Raw genomic sequence first — 19,825 nt, 5'->3', positions numbered from 1 at the left:
AACACAATGCTGACACATGGGAGGAGCTCAACAAATATTAGATAGCTAAAGGAAGAGGGAAAGGGATAAGCGGATAAGCAGATAGATGGGAAAATGGACGGATAATAGATGGATGGATGCCTGAACTGTCAAATAGATGAGAAATCGGATGGATAGAAAATGGATAGATAAAAATATGGTGAGATGATGAATGGATCGGTGAACTGACAGATGGATGGGAAGATGGATGGATGGATAGACAGGTGGATGAATGGATGGACTATGAGATGAATGAAAAGTTGAATGGATGGATGGATAGAAGAACAGATGAATAAAAAGATAGATGGATGGGAGGTTGAATGGCAGAATGACTGGACAGATTAGGTTTCATGATCTCCAACATTCTATGATGCTGTGTCTAATTTTCAGACCCCTTTGTGAAAATCCAACTGGTGCATGGACTCAAGCTTGTGAAAACCAAGAAGACATCCTTCTTAAGAGGCACAATTGATCCTTTCTACAATGAATCCTTCAGCTTTAAAGTTCCCCAAGAAGAACTGGAAAATGCCAGCCTAGTGTTTACAGGTAGGTAGCATTCCAAAATCTGATGAACTCCAGGTGAGGCACGTTCAACTGACTGTCCTAGAGACAGAAGGAATCTAGAGGGAGTTACATTTAAGAACTTAATATCTGGTGTTCAACTACCTGGGGTCGAACTCACTTAACATCTATGAACTGGGTCAGGACTCATAGAGCCCTATAACGTAATTGTTAGAAATGTAGATCAAGCAAAATTTCCTCAGACTGTCACGTAATAACTGAGGTCTTTGGCAAGTTACTTAACTCCTCTGAGCTTCAGTTTCCTCATCTACAAAATGTGAACAATAATAGTACTTGTGGCGTAGGTTTGTTGTGAACAGTAAATGACTTATGACTCTGGAATATGCTTGGTACATAATAAGTACTCACTATGTGTTAGTTTTGATGATGATGGTGGTGATGATTCAAGTTCTCTGCAGTCAAATAGAGAAGCATATGAGAAAACAGGGTCACCTAACTCAGAGAAAGGGATTTTGAAAGTCTTCCCAGAGGGTGTAGTATTTAAGCAGAGGCTTCATGTGCCACTGTCTGGTAGAATTTAGTCCGTTTTTCCAAGGTATAATCTAATGCATTATTTCCAGAGTGTATTAGTTATTTATTGCTGCATAATAAATCACCCCAAAATTTAGTAGCTTAAAACAACAAACATTTATATCTCATAGTCCCCGTGGGTCAGAAATCCAGGTATACAAAGATTTGCTGTATAGTTCTGTCTGAATACCTCTGACAAGGCTGCAATCAAGGTATTGACTGGGGCTTCAGTCTCATCTGAAGGCTCACCTGGGGGAGGATCTCTTTTCAAGGTCACTCGCAGTTTTCAGCAGGTTTAGTTTCCTGCAGGCTGTTGAATTGGGGACCTCAGTCCCTTCCTGGCTGTTGGCCAGTGACCTTCCTCAATTCCTTGCCACATGGGCTTCCCCACAGGACAACTCACAACATGGCTTTCATCAGAGTGGTCAAGTGAGAGAGCAGGAATGGGAAGGAAGAGTCTTTTTGTAATCTAATACTGGAAATGATATCCTATTACTTTCATTATATTCTATTCACTAGAATAGGCCCAGCCCACACTCAAGAGAAGGGATTACACAAGGGTATGAAGAGTGGGAGGTGGGAACCACTGGGAGTCATCTTAGAAGCTACTCACCACAACAGGAATAGAGTTAGTAGGAGTAATGGTTATTATTTCTTGTGTTCTAATTACAGTATATACTTCCCTATATCATTGCTAATATTCACCATAACCCACCCTGTCAAGTTGATATCTTCATCCTGAACTTAGAGATCTAGAGACTGAGGCTTAAAACCTAAGCAACCTACACAAAGTCTCAAGCTGATAGAATCAGAATTCAAGCTCTGGTCTTGCCAGCTCCACATATCAAGGGATCTGTATTTCCTCAAGAACCCAGGTAGGGCTAGCATTGGGGATCTGACATCATCCTTTGAGACATCCTTCTCCAGGGTAACTGGAAACTCTCCTCTGTTTAGATCTTGTCTAGAACTCTGGGCTCCAGGTCTCCCAAGAAACCAATCCATGGCTGAAAAATCCTTGCATGCAAGATTTCCCCTATATAAACTTATTGCTCTTTCTCACCAAGGTTGCAAATGTCTATCCTCTGAGACCCCTTCGAAGCAGGTTAGTTCTGGGCTTTCTCAAGGCCTGTCACCCATAGAGTCTGCATTGAATCAGGGGATGCCTGCCCTATGCAGATGTAATGATCCCTTCTAATGCAGCCTGTGATGGCTGCTGTCCAGATGGAGTCACAAATAGGCAAGAGCCTCACTCTCTCCTAGGTTTCAGGCCAACACAGAAGACAGTCACCTCTGACTCCTTAAATGGTGCACAGGCAGGCAATGGGAACTACTGTGTATTAAACGAAGACACGGATAAAAAATGAAGCCTCTTTTCCCAAGTCCCTGCTGAGAATAAGGGACCTCCTATCATTAGCTTAGTTGAGGAGAGGACCCCAGGGGAAACTGAGAGCCCACATGGAAAGCCCTGACACTTCATATTTTACTTAACATTTTATGATAAATGTACCACACACGTGTTATAATGAGTGACACCATGAAAAAGATGTGTAGGGACAGAGAATCAGAGGAGAACAGGGGTTATGTGCCTGTGCTGGGGAGCTGGTGTCTGGGTCCTGGCTTTACCACTCACCTACTTTGGTGGCCCTGGGCAAGATCTGTGGGCTTAGGTCTTCTCAGCTGTAAAATGGGGATAACAATACAGGATATTTCACAGGATTGTTGTGTGCATTCAGGATAGAATGCACATAATTCAGTGCGATCAATAAACACAGGGTGCTGAGCACTGTGCCGTCCGTAGTAAGCACTCTAGAACCGTGAACTATTATTAAAGGGAAAGTTTAATGTTTTCCTTTTTTCTCCCACGCCCATAGGGCAGCCACCACCTTCTCACTCCCTCATGCAGTTTTGTTTATTTCAGAGTGTTTTCTTGCTGTGGAATCCTTCCCTTTTTTTTTTTTTTTTTTTTCTTTTGAGATAGTCTCATTCTGTCGCCCAGGCCGGAGTGCAGTGGCATGATCTCAGCTCACTGCAACCTTCGTTTCCCAGACTCAAGCAATTCTCATGCCTCAGCCTCCTCAGTACTTGGGATTATACGTGCACGCCACCACGCCCGGATAATATTTTAGTATTTTTTGTAGAGACGGGGTTTTACCATGTTGGCCAGGCCAGTCTCAAACTCCTGACCTCAAGTAATCCACCCACCTCGGCCTCCCAAAGTGCTGGGATTGCAGGCATGAGCCATCACACCCAGCCTAATGTCTTTCTTTAATGCCTTCCCCTTTCCAGTTCCTTCTCCCTGAAGTCATACCTTTAATGTTCTGCCGTGTATCACTCCACAGTTTTTTCCTTGTTCACACAATAATATCCACATACAGAGGGTTCTGTTCCTTTAAAACATTATTCATGAATTCAACAAGTGTGTATTAAACACCTTCTGTGCCAGGCAGTGCTTCCAAGTTCTGGGAATAGAGCAGTGAACAAAACAGACCTGATCCCTGCCCTGGCGGAGGTTACCAGGACATTCCATGGATACCACATTGACGCTTGCTTTGGTATAATTAACAATGAATGCATTCATTGCCTTCAGATCAACATGAATACAAATGGATTTAATTTTTTATTTTTAATAACTGCATTAGATACTGTTGCATGATGTAGTATGATAAAAGCTGAGGTTATTTATTCTGGAGGTGGGGGATATGACAGAGCTTCAGGGATTGTGATTAGAACTCCAGAAAAATACATGGAAATATGGAAAATTTTGCATGTAGTTGCAGAGGTGTTTTTGAATTCCTTGAATCCCGTATGGTTACCTCATAAGGCTCAAACTAGAAGGGTCGTCACACCACACCCCGCCCCCATACATCTTTTATTCAACCCACAGCACTTCGGGTGGCAACCGTCAGCTGGGGCAGTGGTCAGCTGACGCCATCAGGCGAGTCCTGTACTCTCCATTCACAGAAGACCCGCTTCTCGCCTGTAAGTTTTGGGCCCCTGGCTTGGAAGTTCATGTTCCTCTGGTTAAAAGCTCATTGAAAATATTCTTTCTGGAGGAGGAAGAATTGCCTGCCCGACCCTTAAATCAGGGATTCTCAACCCTGGCTCTACCTTAGAATTACCTGGGAGCTTTAAAATGCTACCAATGACTGCACTGTATCCTGCAGAGACTCTAAAGCAACTGGACCAGGCTGAGGCACTGAGCATCTGTAAGTAGCTATTTTTTAAAAGTACCCCAGATATTTCTATGGCTCATTCATTGTTCCGAACCACAGCTGTGAGTGGAAATCCCAGCTAGGGTGGCATTTTACGTAAAGGGTACTGGCTGGAATAATATGAGAAAGGTGTCTTAAGCTGGTATGTATCTCAGCAAAGCTACAGTTCTCCTGAACTCAAATTCATAAGGTTCTAACCCGCTTTATTTGTCCACTGAGGGAAAGAGCTGTCACCTCTAGGCCGAGGATCCAAAACCCAGCCTATTAGCATGTTTCCAAACACTTCATAAGAAAAGTAAGGTTGATCTGCAATTTAGCATTTGCCATGAATCCCTGGTAAAAGCCTGTAATTAACTGGTAAGCTGGACTTTCTGAACACTTGTTTTCCTGTGTGGGATGAGGATTCATCTGCAATTTTCAATCAGGTGGTTTCTGCAGCTGAGGTTTAAAAATAAAAAACGAAAAGAGGGGTAAAATTGCTTTTCACCTCCCAAGATAGCAACACACAGCCCAGAGGGCTTCCAGGAAATTCAGGAAGGTTTACTGAACCAAAGTAAAGTGGAGCTGGCCACTGAAGTGATTGGGTTTTTACTGGATGTTGGGGAAAAGAAGGAAAGAAAGCGTATTGGTCCGTTCTCACATTATTACAATGAAATACCTAAGACTGGGTGATTTATAAAGAAAGGAGTTTAATTGGCTCCTGGTTCCTCAGGCTGTACAGGAAGCATGAGACTGGCATCCCCTTGGCTTCCCAGGAGGCCTCAGGAAACGTATTATCATGGAGGAAGGCAAAGAGGGAGCGTGCACCTTACATGGCCAGAGCAGGAGGAAGAGAGTGAAGGGGGAGGTGCCACACACTTTTAAACAAGCAGATCTCAGGAGAACTCACTCACTATATAGTACCAAGGGAGACGACGCTAAACCATTCATGAGGAATCCACCCTTATGATCCATCACCTCCCACCAGGCCCCACCTCCAACACTAGGGTTTACAATTTGACATGAGATTTGGGTGGAGACACAGATGCAAACCACATCAGAAAGGCAGAAAAAAGAAATGCAGCTTGATGGCAAATCTTCAGAAAGTTAAAAATAGAATTACATGTGATCTAGCAATTGCACTTGTAGGTATATACCCAAAAGAATTGAAAGCAGGGACTCGATCTGTTATTTGTACACCTACGTTCATAGCAGCCTTATTTACAACCACCAACAGGTGAAAGCAACCTGAACATTCATCGACAGATAAACGGGTAAACAAAGCAGTGCATACATATAATGGAATATTACTCAGTCTTAAATAGGAAAGAAATTCTGACTCATGCTACAACATGGATGAACCTGGAAGAAATTATGCTAAGTGAAACAAGCCAGATAGGAGAGGACGAATACTGTATCATTCCACTTCCGTGAAATATCTATAGAGTAGTCAAATTCATAGACAGAAAGTAGAATAGAGATTATCAGGAGCTGGGGGAAGGAGAGGATGGAGAGCTATTATTTAATTGGTGAAGACTTTCAGTTGGGCAAGATTAAAAAAAAAAGTTCTGGAGGCCGGGCACAGTGGCTTACGCCTGTAATCCCAGTGTGTGGCACCTCCCCCTTCACTCTCTTCCTACCCAGAACTTTGGGAGGCCGAAGCGGGTGGATCACCTGAGTTCGGGAGTTTGAGATCAGCCTGGCCAATACGGTGAAACCCCATTTTTACTAAAAATACACAAATTAGCCGGGTGTGGTGGTGGGCACCTGTAATTCCAGCTACTCAGGAGGCTGAGGGAGGAGAATCACTTGAACCTGGGAGGAGGAGGTTGCAGTGAGCTGAGATTGTGCCATTGCACTCCAGCCTGGGCGACAAGAGTGAAACTCTGTCTCAAAAAAAAAAAAAAAAAAATTCTGGAGACGGACAGTTGTGATAATTACACAACACTGTGAATATACTTAATGCCACTGACCTGTATATCTAAAAATGGTTACTTTTATGTTACATGTATTTTCCTATAATTAGAAGGAAAGAAAAAATAAATAAATGAAGCTTGAGCCCGGGAGATCCTGAGCAATGCAGAGAAGTACCTGGATGCTGATGCTGGAACCTGGCATACTGTTCTTTTCCCTGAGAAAAGAATGTTCTTTCATTGCCACTTTGAGGGAATAGTTAGGCATAATAGTTAGGAACCAGACCCTTAGCTTGGGTTCATATTCGTGACTTACTTGCTGTGTAATCTTGGCTCTCTGCTTGACCTCTCTTTGCCTCAGCTTCCTCACCTGTAAAATGGGGATAATGGTACTTACTTCAGTTAATTGTTACAAAGTCCAAATGAGTGAATAGACGTAAAGGCTTAGAGCAATGCTTGGCTCAGAGAAAGTCCTCTTTAAATATGAGACGAGATTATTATTGCTTGAAAGACATCCAATTTGTGCAGCTAGACGCTACCTTGAGCTTATCTGAAGAAAGGCTACATATATATATATAGCCTTATTTATTATGTATACATAAATAAATAATATAGTTTATCTACCTTGTCTACATAGAGTCTGAGATTCTGTGGAAAACCCAAAGAGGGAAGGAAAAAATTATTTTGCAGAATTACCTGGGTAGGGTATTGTCTTCCCTCTCGATGTTAGAGAAAGGTCCTCTGTCTTCTTGGAGGTAAAGTTTTGGAGAAATCCCTAAATTTGAAGGAACCAAATGTCATATGTTGAGCCTCTAGCCTTCTCCCTCCCTTAGTTTCCCCTAAGTGGCCCGGGTTTCCTGTCCTTCTGAAAGGCACTCAAAACCCTCTGTATGCTGGGCAGAGTGGCTCACGCCTATAATCCCGACACTGTGGTAGGCCAAGACGGCTGATCCACCTGAGGTCAGGAGTTCGAGACTAACCTGGCCAACATGGTGTAACCCCGTTTCTACTAAAAATACAAAAATTAGCTGGGCATGGTGGCGGGTGCCTGTTATCCCAGCTACTCGGGAAGCTAAGATCGCGCCATAGCACTCCAGTCTGGGTGACAAGAGTGAAACTCCATCTCAAAAAATAAAAGACAAAAAACCTCTTGTTCCCTTGGCAAACTCGGTCAAGAGGCCCTTGGCTTAGGAAGCGTCCCCAAAGCCTGGGGGAAGGCAGGTGGAGGAACTGCTGCTTTCTGGCCACCTGTTATGGCTGAGGTGGGAGGGCGTGGGACCAGCTTCCTGGGGTAGGAGTTGACCATGTGTCTGTCCTTACTGATTAAATTTTTGGAGCACCTACTATGTACCTGGCACCGTGCTAGATGTTATGTATTCGACAGAGAACCAGACATTCACGGCCTGTGTTCTCATGGAGCTTAATTCTAGTAGAGGCAGACGGACATTAATTGAATGCCACACCAATAATGATTGAATTGTAAATTGGTCTAAGGGCTCTGAAGGAGAGATGCAGGGCACATTTCAGAGTGTCTGACCCAGTCTGTGAAGTGAGAGGAGCCGACACATGAGCTGGGAGCTGAAGGACGAGGAGGTATTAATCAGCAGACAGGATTGCAGGGGATGCAGAGAGGTCGGCCGGGCTCCAGCCCCAAAAGAGAAATTGAGGCTGACGTCACATTTCAACCTGGGAGCTAAAACCGCCAGGGGTTGGCATGAAAGACCCCCACACCCTGCTGCCTGCTGCAGGAATTGACTAGGGCATAGGCTTAGAGAGGTCTCTCCAATAATAACCAGTGCAGGACAGCTATGGAACACACAGAAAAGAAACAAGGCGACGACAGACATGCCTCAACTTTTGCCAACCCTTGGTGTCTCTAGCTAAGACTAGAGAATGTGGCGTCCCTATTATCACATGCATCTGCATCGCCCACGGATTTGTTAAAATGCAAATTCCGACTCGGTAACTCAGGAGGCCGAGGTGGGCCTAGAATTCTGTATTTCTAACAGTTCCCAGGTGATGCTGATGCTGTGGGGCTGCAGACCACATTTTGGAAAACAGAAGGGCATCAGGGTGAATGACTGATTGTGCCAGTGCATTAATGAGAATTAAACCCTTGGCCCGGTGCAGTGGCTCACACCTCTAATCCCAGCAATTTGAGAGGCTGAAGGGGGTGGATCGTTTGAGTCCAGAAGTTTGAGACCAGCCTGGGCAGCATAGCAAAACCCCATCTCTACTAAAAATACAAAAATTAGCTGGGCATGGTGGTGCATGCCTGTAGTCCCAGCTACTCGGGAGGCTTAAGTGGGAGGATCGCTTGAGCCTGGGAGGTGAAGGTTGCAGTGAGCCAAGATTGTGGCACTGCATTCCAGTCTAGGTGACAGAGCCAGTCCCTGTCTCAAAATAAATAAATAAATAAAAAGTAAATAAGTAAGTAAATAAACTCTTTAGCACTGGTCCCTATCCCTGCACATCATTTGACTCCCTAAGCCTGTCTGTACATTAGTATTACTCAGGGACTTTAAAAAAATTCGGATGCCCAGTTCCCAGAACAGATAAATGGAATCAGCCCAGGCGTCTGGGTTTTTTGGGGTTTTGGAAGGCATCTGTATTCTTCAAAGCTCCCAGGTGGCTCTCTTGTGCAGGCCGGGTTGGCCAATCTTTGCCTCTACTGTTCCGCTTCCCTCCCACCCTGCTGTCTGTCTGGAGGCCTCCCAGGCCCCTCTGTGAGGGCGAGTGCCAAGGCACCTGGTCTGTGTTCCATAATTGCTTGGCTTTCTGCAGCTGTGGCATCAAATCGGCTAATTGAATCTGCTGGTGAGATGAGATGGGTGGGGAGGCGCGGCGGGGAATGGATGGGAGGGCTGGAGGGCAGCGTGCCAGCCTCTTGTTTGGAAAGACCCCAGGTCAAATGGGCACTGGAGGGTGTTGTTTAAAGCAGCTGGAGGCCAGGCACGGTAACTCACATGTATAATCCCAGTACTTTGGTAGGCTGAGGCAGGAGAATCACTTGAGTACAAGAGTTCAAGACCAGCCTGGGCACATAGCAAGATCCCATTTCTACAAAAAAAAAAAAAAATAAAAATTAGCTGGGCATGGTGGTGCATGCCTGTCATCCCGGCTACTCAGGAGGCTGAGGTGGGAGGATCACTTGAGTCCAGGAGGTCAAGGCTGCAGTGAGCTAGGATCATGCCACTGCACTCCAACGTGGGCAACAGAGTGACACTCTGTCTCAAAAAATAAAATTAAGTTAAAAATAAAAAGTGTTGGAGTTTGGGAAGCAGGATAGTGGAGAGACAGAGGGTCTCCAGCAGAGAAGAGAAGAGGAAGGAAATGAGGGGCAGAGCATTCTGAGAGCCTGAAATTTCCTTGAGATGGAGAGATGAGTGGGCTTGTTCCAGGGCACAGATGCTTCCCTACAGCCCTACCCTGGCCACAGCCCACCCATGACATACCTTCTCTCTGCAGCCATGCAGCAGCCTCTGTCTTTTCCCCTTCTAGCCTGACTTAGTGAGCACCAGGCTCAACACTGCCTCCTAGAGAGAGGGTTGCATGGCTATTCAGAGTATGGATTGGAGTGAGCTACAGTTTGGTTCAAATTTCACCTTTTGGTCAGTCACAGTGGCTCACACCTCATACCTATAATCCCAGCAATATGGGAGGCCTAGGCAGGAGGATTGCTTGAAGCCAGGAGTTCAAGACCAGCCTGGGCAACATAGCGAGACCTTATCTCCACAAAAAATTTAAAAAATTACCCAGGCATGATGGTACTTGCCTGTAGTCCCAGCTACTCAGGAAGCTGAGTTGGGAGAATCGCTTGAACCCAGGAGTCCAAGTCTGCAGTAAACTATGATCACGCCACTGAACTCCAGCCTGGGGGACAGTATGAGACTGTCCTGAGATGGATCTCAGGTTTCTCCTCTGTTATGAGCTTATGAGCTTCCAATCTCAATTTTTATTTTATATATTTATTTTTACCTTTCCTCTGATGCTGAAAATCTCACTATTTTATATAAAAAGCTTTAGAAAGTACCTTGCACAGTTAGTACTCAATAAATGCCAAATATGATTGATGATGATGATGATAATTGACGGACCCTGCCATACAAGAGCAGGACCTGGAATTACACAGACTTGAGTTTGAATCTTGGCCCCATGACAAATCAGCTGTGTGGCCTCGAGCAAGTGACACTGCCTCTCTGAGCTCCGGCTTACTTTTGTGTAAAATGTAGCAATCATTCTTATTAGGGGGATTAAAGGCAAATCAGCCTGTGAACCCATCCAGAAGTAGCCACTTGGAAAATTGTATCTGCTGTTTTAATCATTGCAGTCTGTGAAAGAGTTGAAAACCGGGCGCTTTGGAGGTATTTAATAGCTCAGCCCAGCAGCCTGTGGTTATTGCCCCAGCATCTCCCTCACCTTTTCACCATCACTTCGAAGCTGCCAGCTGGTATGATGTCTGGGAGCCAGGAATTGACACCCAATCTGTGCCAACCCAGATGCAGAACCAGGCATTTGTGCTCTCTGAAGTTCCTTGGGATTGGCAGTATGGGGAGATAGGTCAGAGCAAGACCTGGCAGTAGGCACTTAGTGCCAGACCAGTCATGGGAAGTGAGCTGCAGAGTGAAGGCATTAAAGCCAGAGGACCACAAAAGTGAGCTCCTGGGAGCCACAGTATGGGGAGTATTATAGAGGGGAAGAACTTAAGAATGGATTCCATAAAGCTGTGTATGTAATACTGGACTCATCTCCAAGCTATGTTTAGTTTTATTCTAAACAGTCTACTAAAGACACTGAAAATCAAACTATAGCATGGCTCACCACCTAAGTCCCTAGGGTACACATCTGAGGGGCAGATATGAATAGCATTGCAAAGCCTTTGAAAACTGAACTGACATCAAAATAACAGCAAACAGAAGGCAGGATAGAACATGTAGCCTGAAATTTTCCATGTCAATTTCTTAAAAAGTCAACATGTTCAATAGGATTTAAGCAAGACCTAGAGTCTCGTAATATTAAAAATGTCCAGGATACAACCCAAAATGACTTGATTTATGGAGAATGAGCAGAATCTGGCAAATTCTTAGAGAAAGTGTAATCAACAGATGCCAACCACAAGATGGCCCAGATATTGGAATTATCAGATGAAGACTTTGAAGCAGCTATTATAACCACGCTCCAGGAAGTAAGGGTGAACCCTCTTGAAAAGAATAATAAGGTAGAAAATGTCAGCAGATCAACAGAGAAATAGAAGATATTAGAATTATGTGGAAATTTTAGAACTGAAAAAGTACAATCACTGAAACAAAATATTTGCTGAATGGATTCAATAGCAGAATGGAGGTGACAGAGGAAGGTGTTAGTGGGCTCGAAGACAGATCCAGAGATATTATGCAACAGAGAGTGAAAAAATCGGAGAAAGAAGAGGGTGGGAAGATCTATGGAGAAATATCAAAAAGTTTAATGTTCATGTCACATGAATTCCGGAACATTTATGTCACATGAATCCCAGAAGGAAAGAAGGAAAAACAGTGGGGAGCATTGTCATGGAGGCAGGCGACTCACTCCAGACAACCCCTGAGTTCCTTACCAGATTGCTAGGCTCCTGGCTCAACCAAACCCCTCTTGTTCTTCCCTTCTCAGAAAACATTAGCAAGTCATGAGGAAGCTGTGTGGCACCATGTTCAAAGTCAGCCAGAGCTGGCTTCTGTGTGATTGTGGGCAAGTTGCCTTACCACGCTGAACCTTGGTTTTCTTGTTTGAACAATGGGGACAGTAATACTTCTATTTATCATGAACTGGCTGATTTTCTCATTTAATCTTTCAACAAACGTATAAGTTATGATCTATTTTATGATCATTTTGCAGTTGGGGAAATTCGAAGCTTAGGGACGGGAAGTGCAATGAGTATAGCCAACTGCGGAGTGAGAGAACAGTTCACCCAAAACTGCCCTCACTTCACATACCAGCTGTAAGTTCTGAGGTCTCTAGGACCACCTCCCTTCAGACCAGTTGGTTACAATTTCAGGGCCCCTATGACCTCCCTCAGGTTCAATAATTTGCTAGAAAGACTACTAGAACTCAAGAAAGTGCTACTTATGACTACAGTTTTATTACAGCAAAAGGGTGCAAATTAAAATCAGCCAAGGGAAGCGATGCATAGGGCAGAGTCCAGGAGGGGTCAAACTCTGAGAATGTAGTCATCTGTCTGCCTTGTGAGTCACAGACAGTGTTACCTCTACTCAGTCATGGTGTGTGACAGTGCACACAGGATAGCCAGCCAGGGAAGCTTGCCACACCTTTGGCATCCAGAGTTTTTACTGAGCCTCAATCACATACTGCTCAGGTGGCTGATCTTCAGTCTCTATCCCCTCCCAGAGGTCTGGGTAATACCTTTTATGATCAGTTTCTCCAGAAGTCTGAATTGATAATATTTGTGATCCTAGAGCCCCCATCATAAATCACATTGCTAGGCTAGCCAAGAGTCAAAGCCCCCAGGCAAACAAAGATACTCTTCTTAGGCAGAACATTCCAGGGACCTAGAGATCAGCCCCTAGGAGCCAAAGACAAAGGCTAGGCCTCTTTTTGGGTAAGATTACTTTTTCACTGTTTAGGTAGTAACTAGTAACCTGTGCTAAGTCATCAGCTGGTGAGTGGTTGAGCTGAGCTTCCAACTTAAAGCTGCTTGGTTCCAAAGCCCTTTTCACTCACTCTTAACCACGACATTGATGTTCCTGTGAATCAACTGGGGGTCTTGTTAAAATGCAGTTTCTGATTCCATAAGCCTGGGGAAGCACCTGAGCATCTGTATTCTAATAAGTTCCAGGTGACACTTGTGCTGGTCTAAGACCCACACTTTTGAGTCAGAAGGTGTGGGACTTGGACACTGGACCAAATTGAGGGCTAGCTAAAACAGGGATGGGGGAAAACAGCTTTCTGTAAGACATGCCCACCAGTGTGTCAGGTCAGTTTACCATTGCAATGGCAACACCTGGGAGTTACCACCCCTTTCCATGGCAATGACCCAACAACCCAAAAGTTACCACCCTTTTCCTAGAAATGTCTGCATAACCCACCCTTTAATCTACATGTAATTAAAAGTGGGTATAAATATGATTACAAAACTGCCGTGAGCTGCTACTCAGCACACTGCCTATGGGGTACCCCTGCTCTGCAGGAGCAGTCACAGGGCTGTCACATTGCTGCTTCAATAAAGCTGTTTTCTTCTACCCTACCACCGGCTCACCCTTGAATTCTTTCCCAGGCAAAGCCAGGAACCCTTGTGGACTAAGCCCTACTTTGGAGCTCACCTGCCCTGCATTACTTTGAATAGCTAGGAGACCCTTCCTCTGTTCTCCTGTGTCACCCCAATATGGCCAGAGCAGGGTTGGGGGAAATATCAAGGAGCAGATCAAGTACAGCCTGTAGGATAAGAAGTTGGTTTTTTCTAAGTGCATCGAGACATCTTTGGAGGATGTTGACCAGGGAAGTGATGTGGCTTAGATGTTTGAAAAATATCCTTCCAGCTGTTGAGAGGAGGATCATCTCAAAGACCTCTGGGTTGATGGCGGCTTGGACTGGAGAGGTGGAAGAAGGGTTTCAGAGAAGTCATTCACTGGACTATAATGTTGGAGGTAGGATCAGCAGAATGTGCTGATGTAAAGGACCATTCCCTATCTTGGCCAAGTTACTTATCTCTTCTAAATCAGGATTTCTTGTCTGTAGATCTCAGTTCCCACCTCACAGGCTATTGTGGGAACAAAAGGAAATGATGTGTAAATGGGCTCAGTGCAGTGCTTGGCATAAAGCAAGGGTTCCATTGATTGTGGTGTTGAACCTGGATGTGGGCAGAGGCCAGAACTCTAGCCAGGCGGTCAGGAGATGGAAGCACAGACCTGACCTGTCACCCTGGGGTTCTCCTAGCAGAGCCGCCAGTAGCACTCTGACCTCAACTTCTCCTCCTGAGAGCTCCTTGAGTCTGCCAACATCCACCAGGCGGTAGAACTTGGCTGGATTGTACACATCCATTATGCATTCCAATGGCAGCCTTTGAAGACCAGGCCAGCTGCCAGGGCTCCTGAGGGTTTTTATTCCACTGAATGGCTGTTTAATGACTCTGGTGCCTTTGGATGGAACCTTGTTCCAGGCAGATCCCCATGGGGGACAACATCGGGGAGCTGAGGGTTTATCCAACCACATATGTGCCTGCAGGGTCTGGGCTACACAGGGGGTCCAGAAGAGACCAGATTTCAGACTTGCTCTGTGCCTCGGTGGTGGCAAGATGCAATATTATGCTCAGAAGCCAAGGCCAGCACTTGGGTAGGTTCGAGATGAAGACTTAGGCAAGAAATCAAATCAGAAACCAAGAGAATGCTTTCAGACATCCCTTCTATCCATCACCTCATTCTGACTTTCCCAACCCAGAGCTGCCAGCAGCAGAATGCTTAACTTTTAAAATGCCAGGGCCTGGCCAGGTGCCATGGCTCATACCTATAATCCCAGCACTTTGGAAGGCCAGGGCAGGAGGATTGCTTTGGGCCAGGAGTTCAAGACCAGTCTGGGCAACATAGAAAGACCCCATCTCTGCAAAAGATAAATGAAAATAAATCAGCTGGACATATGGTGGCGTGTGGCTGTTGTCTCAGCTACTCAAAAGGCCAAAGTGGGAGGATCACTTGAGGCTGCAGTGAGCTATAATCACACCACTGCACTCCAGCCTGGACAACAGAGCAAGACCCTGTCTCAAAATTAATTAATTAAACATTTGAAATATATGTATAATAAAAATTTAAAATGCCAGGGCCTGCAGGGTACAGCTTCTAGTGTCACCTGACTGCCTACATTTTGAGGAAACGTGCTGTAGTGGATATAGCTTTGGCTTAGAAATCAGAAAACCAGACTCCCAGAGTTTAGTGCTGTATCATTTTGAGCAGAACCTTTTAATCTTTTTCAGCCTCTATTTTTCTTCTATCAGATGCATATAAAATCTATCTCAGGGTTGTTCATGCAGTATTTGACGATAATAATGGCAAACACTTAAATAGTGCTTCCTGTGTGCCAGGCACTGCTCCAAGTTTTTCAAATGAATTAACTCATTTAATCTGCATAGAAACGCTAAGATCATTGAGGGTGTTGCTTTTCTGGCCAGAAACCACTGACTGGTGGTGCCTTTGTCCGAGTTTTGCTCGAACCCACTGGGCGCACTCATCCTGGCAGGCTGCGCTCGGCTCACGCTACCAGGCTGGATCCCATGCCTCTGAAGAGACTGGAGCAGAGTAGCGAGGGTTATGTGAGCAAGCGAGCATTGGGTTCAGCCACTGTGCACAGTCAGGCACACCAGCTGCTGCAGTGCGGTGGGCAGTTCCAGGTGCCAGCATGGGTGCCAGCTCACTGTGAGGCTGTGGCTGGACCAGGCTCTCCACAAGCAGCTTCAATGGCTGGCACTGGGGAACACAGTGGTGCCCAGAAGCTTGGAGACACCAGGAACCACAAGGCCCCAAAGGGCGAGTCACAAACCTGGCTTGGGGAGCTCCCGGGCCTGGGCCCTCTGAAGGGCTGCAGCTCTCCTCTCCTTCTTTCTTCTCTCCTTCTTGTTGCCTGTAACATGGCAAACAAGGGGTCTGTTTCAGCCCTGTTTGTGTTACAGCTCTTTTAGCCCTGCCATTTGGCAGGCCCTGAGTTCTTGTCCTGCATCCAGGAAGAATGAGGTACGCAGACAAGTGGAGGCTGAGCAAGACGAAGAGGAGCTTTATTGAGCAATACAACAGCTCAGAGGGGACCCGTAACAGGTAGCTCCTCTCCATAGCCAGGGTGTCCCAATGAGTGTTCAGCTCTCAGCACAGAGGGTAGCTCCTCTCTGCTAGGGAGGTCATCCAAGTGTCCAGCTGTCAGCAGAGAGGGCAGTTCCTCTCTGCAGCTCGTCAGCCTGTAGTCTACCCATTGTCTCTTTGTTCTCTACCCTGAGTCTAGCTGAGTCCAGGGTTTTTATGGGCCTCAGAGGGGAGGAAGTATATGCTCATTGGTCCATGGGCAGCCAGGGACAGGCCAAGGGAAAAGCACCAGAAGTTCCTGCTCTGGTCCACGGGACTGGCGGCCTGGCCCCCAGGCTTCAGACTCTCCCTGGTTTGAAGGTGGGGCTTCACCAGGGACCAGCCCCCTTCTGCCCAGAAGCCTGTCTCCTGCTGCTCATGCCAGGCTGCTCAAGGCACTCAGACTGTTCATGCCAAGGGGCACCTGCAGGCCAGTGGTGGGCTCTCCTCAGCCCCTCCTCGGCCTCCCTCTCATGCTTGCTGGTACCCAAAGTCTGGAGGGGGCCGAGGCATCAGGGGCTTGCCATATCAGCACTGCCCCAAGCTTGTGCACCCCTGGCCAGGCTGCCACAGCACCTAGGCTTGGTTCCAACTTTGCTCCGAGATAGGAGTGGGTGCCGAAAGCAGGAAGGAGCCAGGCAGCAAAGGCAGGGTGGGAGGTTGGGGTGGGGAGGGAAGGGTATCTCCCCGGGTCCCCAAGAGTGCATGGATGCCTGAATCTGCAGCTGTGGCTGAGTGGCTGTGGCTGCACCCAGGGAGCTCCCTCTGTGCCATTTTGGAGGAGGCAGGGCTCCCGCTTGTGACAGATCCCACCCACTCTGTGAAGCATGCAGCCCTGGCCACACCTCCTGGTAGCCTGGGGCGGGATCCCAGGTCCTCGCTGGGTCACTCTCTGCCCATTCCTCCACGCCTGACCTCACTGCTGTCCCGCTGGTGGGTGGCTCACCCCAGTCCCATTGCAGCAGCCCCTAGGGCAGCAGGCTCCAGTGGAGGCTCCTGGGGGCAGGCACTAAGGACCACCTGCCTCCTTCCCGCACACTCCCCATAGCTATGGCAGGGGCAGAGAGAGGTGATGCATGCCAGGGTCTGGAGTCACATAGGCTCTGGTCCTGGGAGTGGGTCCCACCTGGTCATGCAAGGGTGGGGACAGCACAATTGGCTGCCTTGGGCATGTGGGGCACAGGGACACGGGGCACAGGGGTCCCACCACCACTGCTGCCACTCCTGCAGCCTCTCTGCTGCCACCACTGCCAGTTCCCCGCACCTCCCCCACCCCCACCACAGCCAGACCAATGGCAGTGGCTGCTCCGGATGGCCCTTCACTGCCATCAATAGGAGTCATTATTGCCATTTTATGGATGAAGAAAGTGAGGCAACAATAGGGTGGGAAGTAGCTTACTTAGGATCCTGGAGCCAGGATTCAAACCCTAGTCATCTGGACTAGAATCTGAGCTCTCAGTTACTGGGTTATATGTTTTAAGTGTTTATCTAGCCCCTGCTTTGTTGAGGGCTACATTAGTTGCTGAAGAAACACAGAAAGACAGAAAAAATCCATCCTTTCATGACCTTGACGTTCTAATTGGGGTAAGATAAATGATTAATAAGCAAACAGCTAAATAATAGTGGAGTGAGCCAACACAGAAGGCCTGGAAAATTACTCTAAAATTTGGTATATAAGCTGAGAAGGTCCAGCAGTGCAAGGATGGAGGAAAGGAGCAGTCTAGGCAGAGGGAATTGTGCAAAGGTCCTGGGGCAGGAATGAGCTTATTTTGTTCAAAGAAGAGAAAGAAAGCCAGAGTGTCCAAAACATATTTAACACATGGAGTGAATTAGGCAATGAGATCTGAGCAATTAGCAGAGACTATAGCAAGGAACTTAGATGATACATTTTAAAAAAAATCTTTTAATTTATTTTTTTTGAGATGGGGTCTCACTCTGTTGCCCAGGCTGGAGTGCAGTGGCACAATCTCAGCTCACTGCAGCATTGACCTCCCTAGGCTCAAGTGATCCTCTCACCTCAGCCTCCTGAGTCTCTAGGACTATAGGTGTGTACCACTATGCCCGGCTAATTTTTGTACTTTTTTTTGTAGAGACAGGGTTTTGCCATGTTGCCCAGGCTGGTCTTGAACTCCTGGGCTCAAGCAATCTCCCTGTCTCGGCCTCCCAAAGTGCTAGGATTACAGATGTGAGCCACCACACCCAGCCTTAGATATAAGTGTTTATTGAGCATCCACAGTGTGCCTAAGGCTGATAGGCATGAAGGAAACAGAACTGAAGAAGACATGTGGCTCCTGGCACCATGAAGGACTGGGTGAGATGACATGCATGCAAGGACTTAGCACACAGCAGATGCTCAGTGGGTGTAATTTTCTCTCTCTTCCTATTTGTGAGTCGACATGAAAACTGCTTCCCTGGGTTTCTGCCTCCCCCTGTGCCCTGCATTAAAGCAGGACGGAATATAGTTGGCTTATCATGGAAATTATTTTTAGAAACAGCTGTAGGCAAGGGCATTATTCACCAAGCAAAACAAAGCAAACAGGTGGGTGAAGAGTCAGTAGGGCGGGCAGTGGGCAAAAGATCTTCCCTTCTGTCTTCATGAGCAGATGCCCTCACTGGCCACAGGAGGCTCTTTGGGACCTGTTGTTCACTACTTGAGGATCTTGAGTGACAGAACTGGTCCAAGAACCAGGGAGAGTATCTGCCAATGTGGCCGCCAAAGTTCTCCTTAGATGTCTGCTTTGGGATCTTATTCTGCTTAATTGTGTGGGGGCTGGAGAAGCAAAGGGGAGGCAGCCTTTGGATGATTTCTAGGTGGGTTCCTCTTCCATCCTTGTGCAAGGTCACCCTTGCCCTCTTGGTGGCCTCTCTGGTAAGGAGAAGCCAGGACACTTAAGATATGCCTGGTCTGGCTGGGCATGGTGGCTGACACCTGTAATCTCAGCACTCTGGGAGTCCAAGGCAGGCGGATCACCTGAGGTCGGGAGTCCGAGACCAGCCGACCAACTGACCAGCCTGACCAACATGGAGAAATCCCGTCTCTACTAAAAATACAAAATTAGCCGGGTATGGTGCGCATGCCTGTAATCCCATCTTCTTAGGAATCTGAGGCAGGAGAATCACTTGAACCTGAGAGGCGGAGGTTGCGGTGAGCCGAGATCGCACCATTGCACTCCAGCCTGGGCAACAAGAGCGAAAAAACTCCATCTCAAAAAAAAAAAAAAAAGACAGAAAGATATGCCTGGACAACCTCGTGATAAAATAAGGGCCCTAGCCTCATTACAAGAAGTGCCTCTAAGACTCAATAAGTTTCTAAGGCACTTGAGGATTAGGGCAAGTCATACTTTTCCAAGTTATTAAGTGTGGTTTGGAAAAGAAGGCACAAAAGACATCATGGGAAGAGCTCCTAACTTGGACAAGGGGCAGGAATTTAGTGGTAGCTCTTATAATAAAAATAGCCAACATTTATTAAAGTCTTATAATCCTCCAAGTGCTGTCTCAAGTCTTTATAAGCACTGTCTCAATTGATCTCACAACAACCAAACGAGGTAGGTACTGGTGTTATCCCATTTTACAGGGAAGGAAACTGAAGCTCAGAGATCTCATATGACTCACTACAAAGCTAGAAGTCACTGTATCAGTTAAGGTATGGCTAGCTGCTGTAACAGATAAGCTGCCAAGGTCTTGTGGTTTGACACCACGGAAGTTTATTTCTTTTCTTTTCTTTATTATTATTATTTTTTGAGACAGGGTCTTGCTCTGTCCCCCAGGCTGGAATGCAGTGGCATGATCTTAGCTCACTGCA

At 46.6% G+C, this 19,825-nt stretch overlaps 2 protein-coding genes across 4 annotated transcripts in view; both read left to right on the top strand.

Annotated features, from left to right (window-relative positions):
- Window positions 1-19,825, top strand: part of IQCK (IQ motif containing K) — a 959,718-nt gene that overhangs the window by 324,830 nt on the left and 615,063 nt on the right. The gene's annotated exons all lie outside the window — the stretch shown is intronic.
- The window catches only part of SYT17 (synaptotagmin 17), a 93,373-nt gene that overhangs the window by 48,604 nt on the left and 24,944 nt on the right, over window positions 1-19,825 (top strand). For all 3 annotated transcript variants that reach the window (XM_050775015.1, XM_050775016.1, XM_050775014.1), the window contains exon 7: window positions 409-564. In XM_050775015.1, the coding sequence (XP_050630972.1) occupies window positions 409-564 (156 nt within the window). The remainder of the gene's footprint in view (window positions 1-408; window positions 565-19,825) is intronic.

This window comes from Macaca thibetana, chromosome 20 (assembly GCF_024542745.1).
Source record: "Macaca thibetana thibetana isolate TM-01 chromosome 20, ASM2454274v1, whole genome shotgun sequence".
Lineage (NCBI taxonomy): Eukaryota > Metazoa > Chordata > Mammalia > Primates > Cercopithecidae > Macaca > Macaca thibetana.
This window is presented reverse-complemented; position numbering and strand designations above follow the sequence as displayed.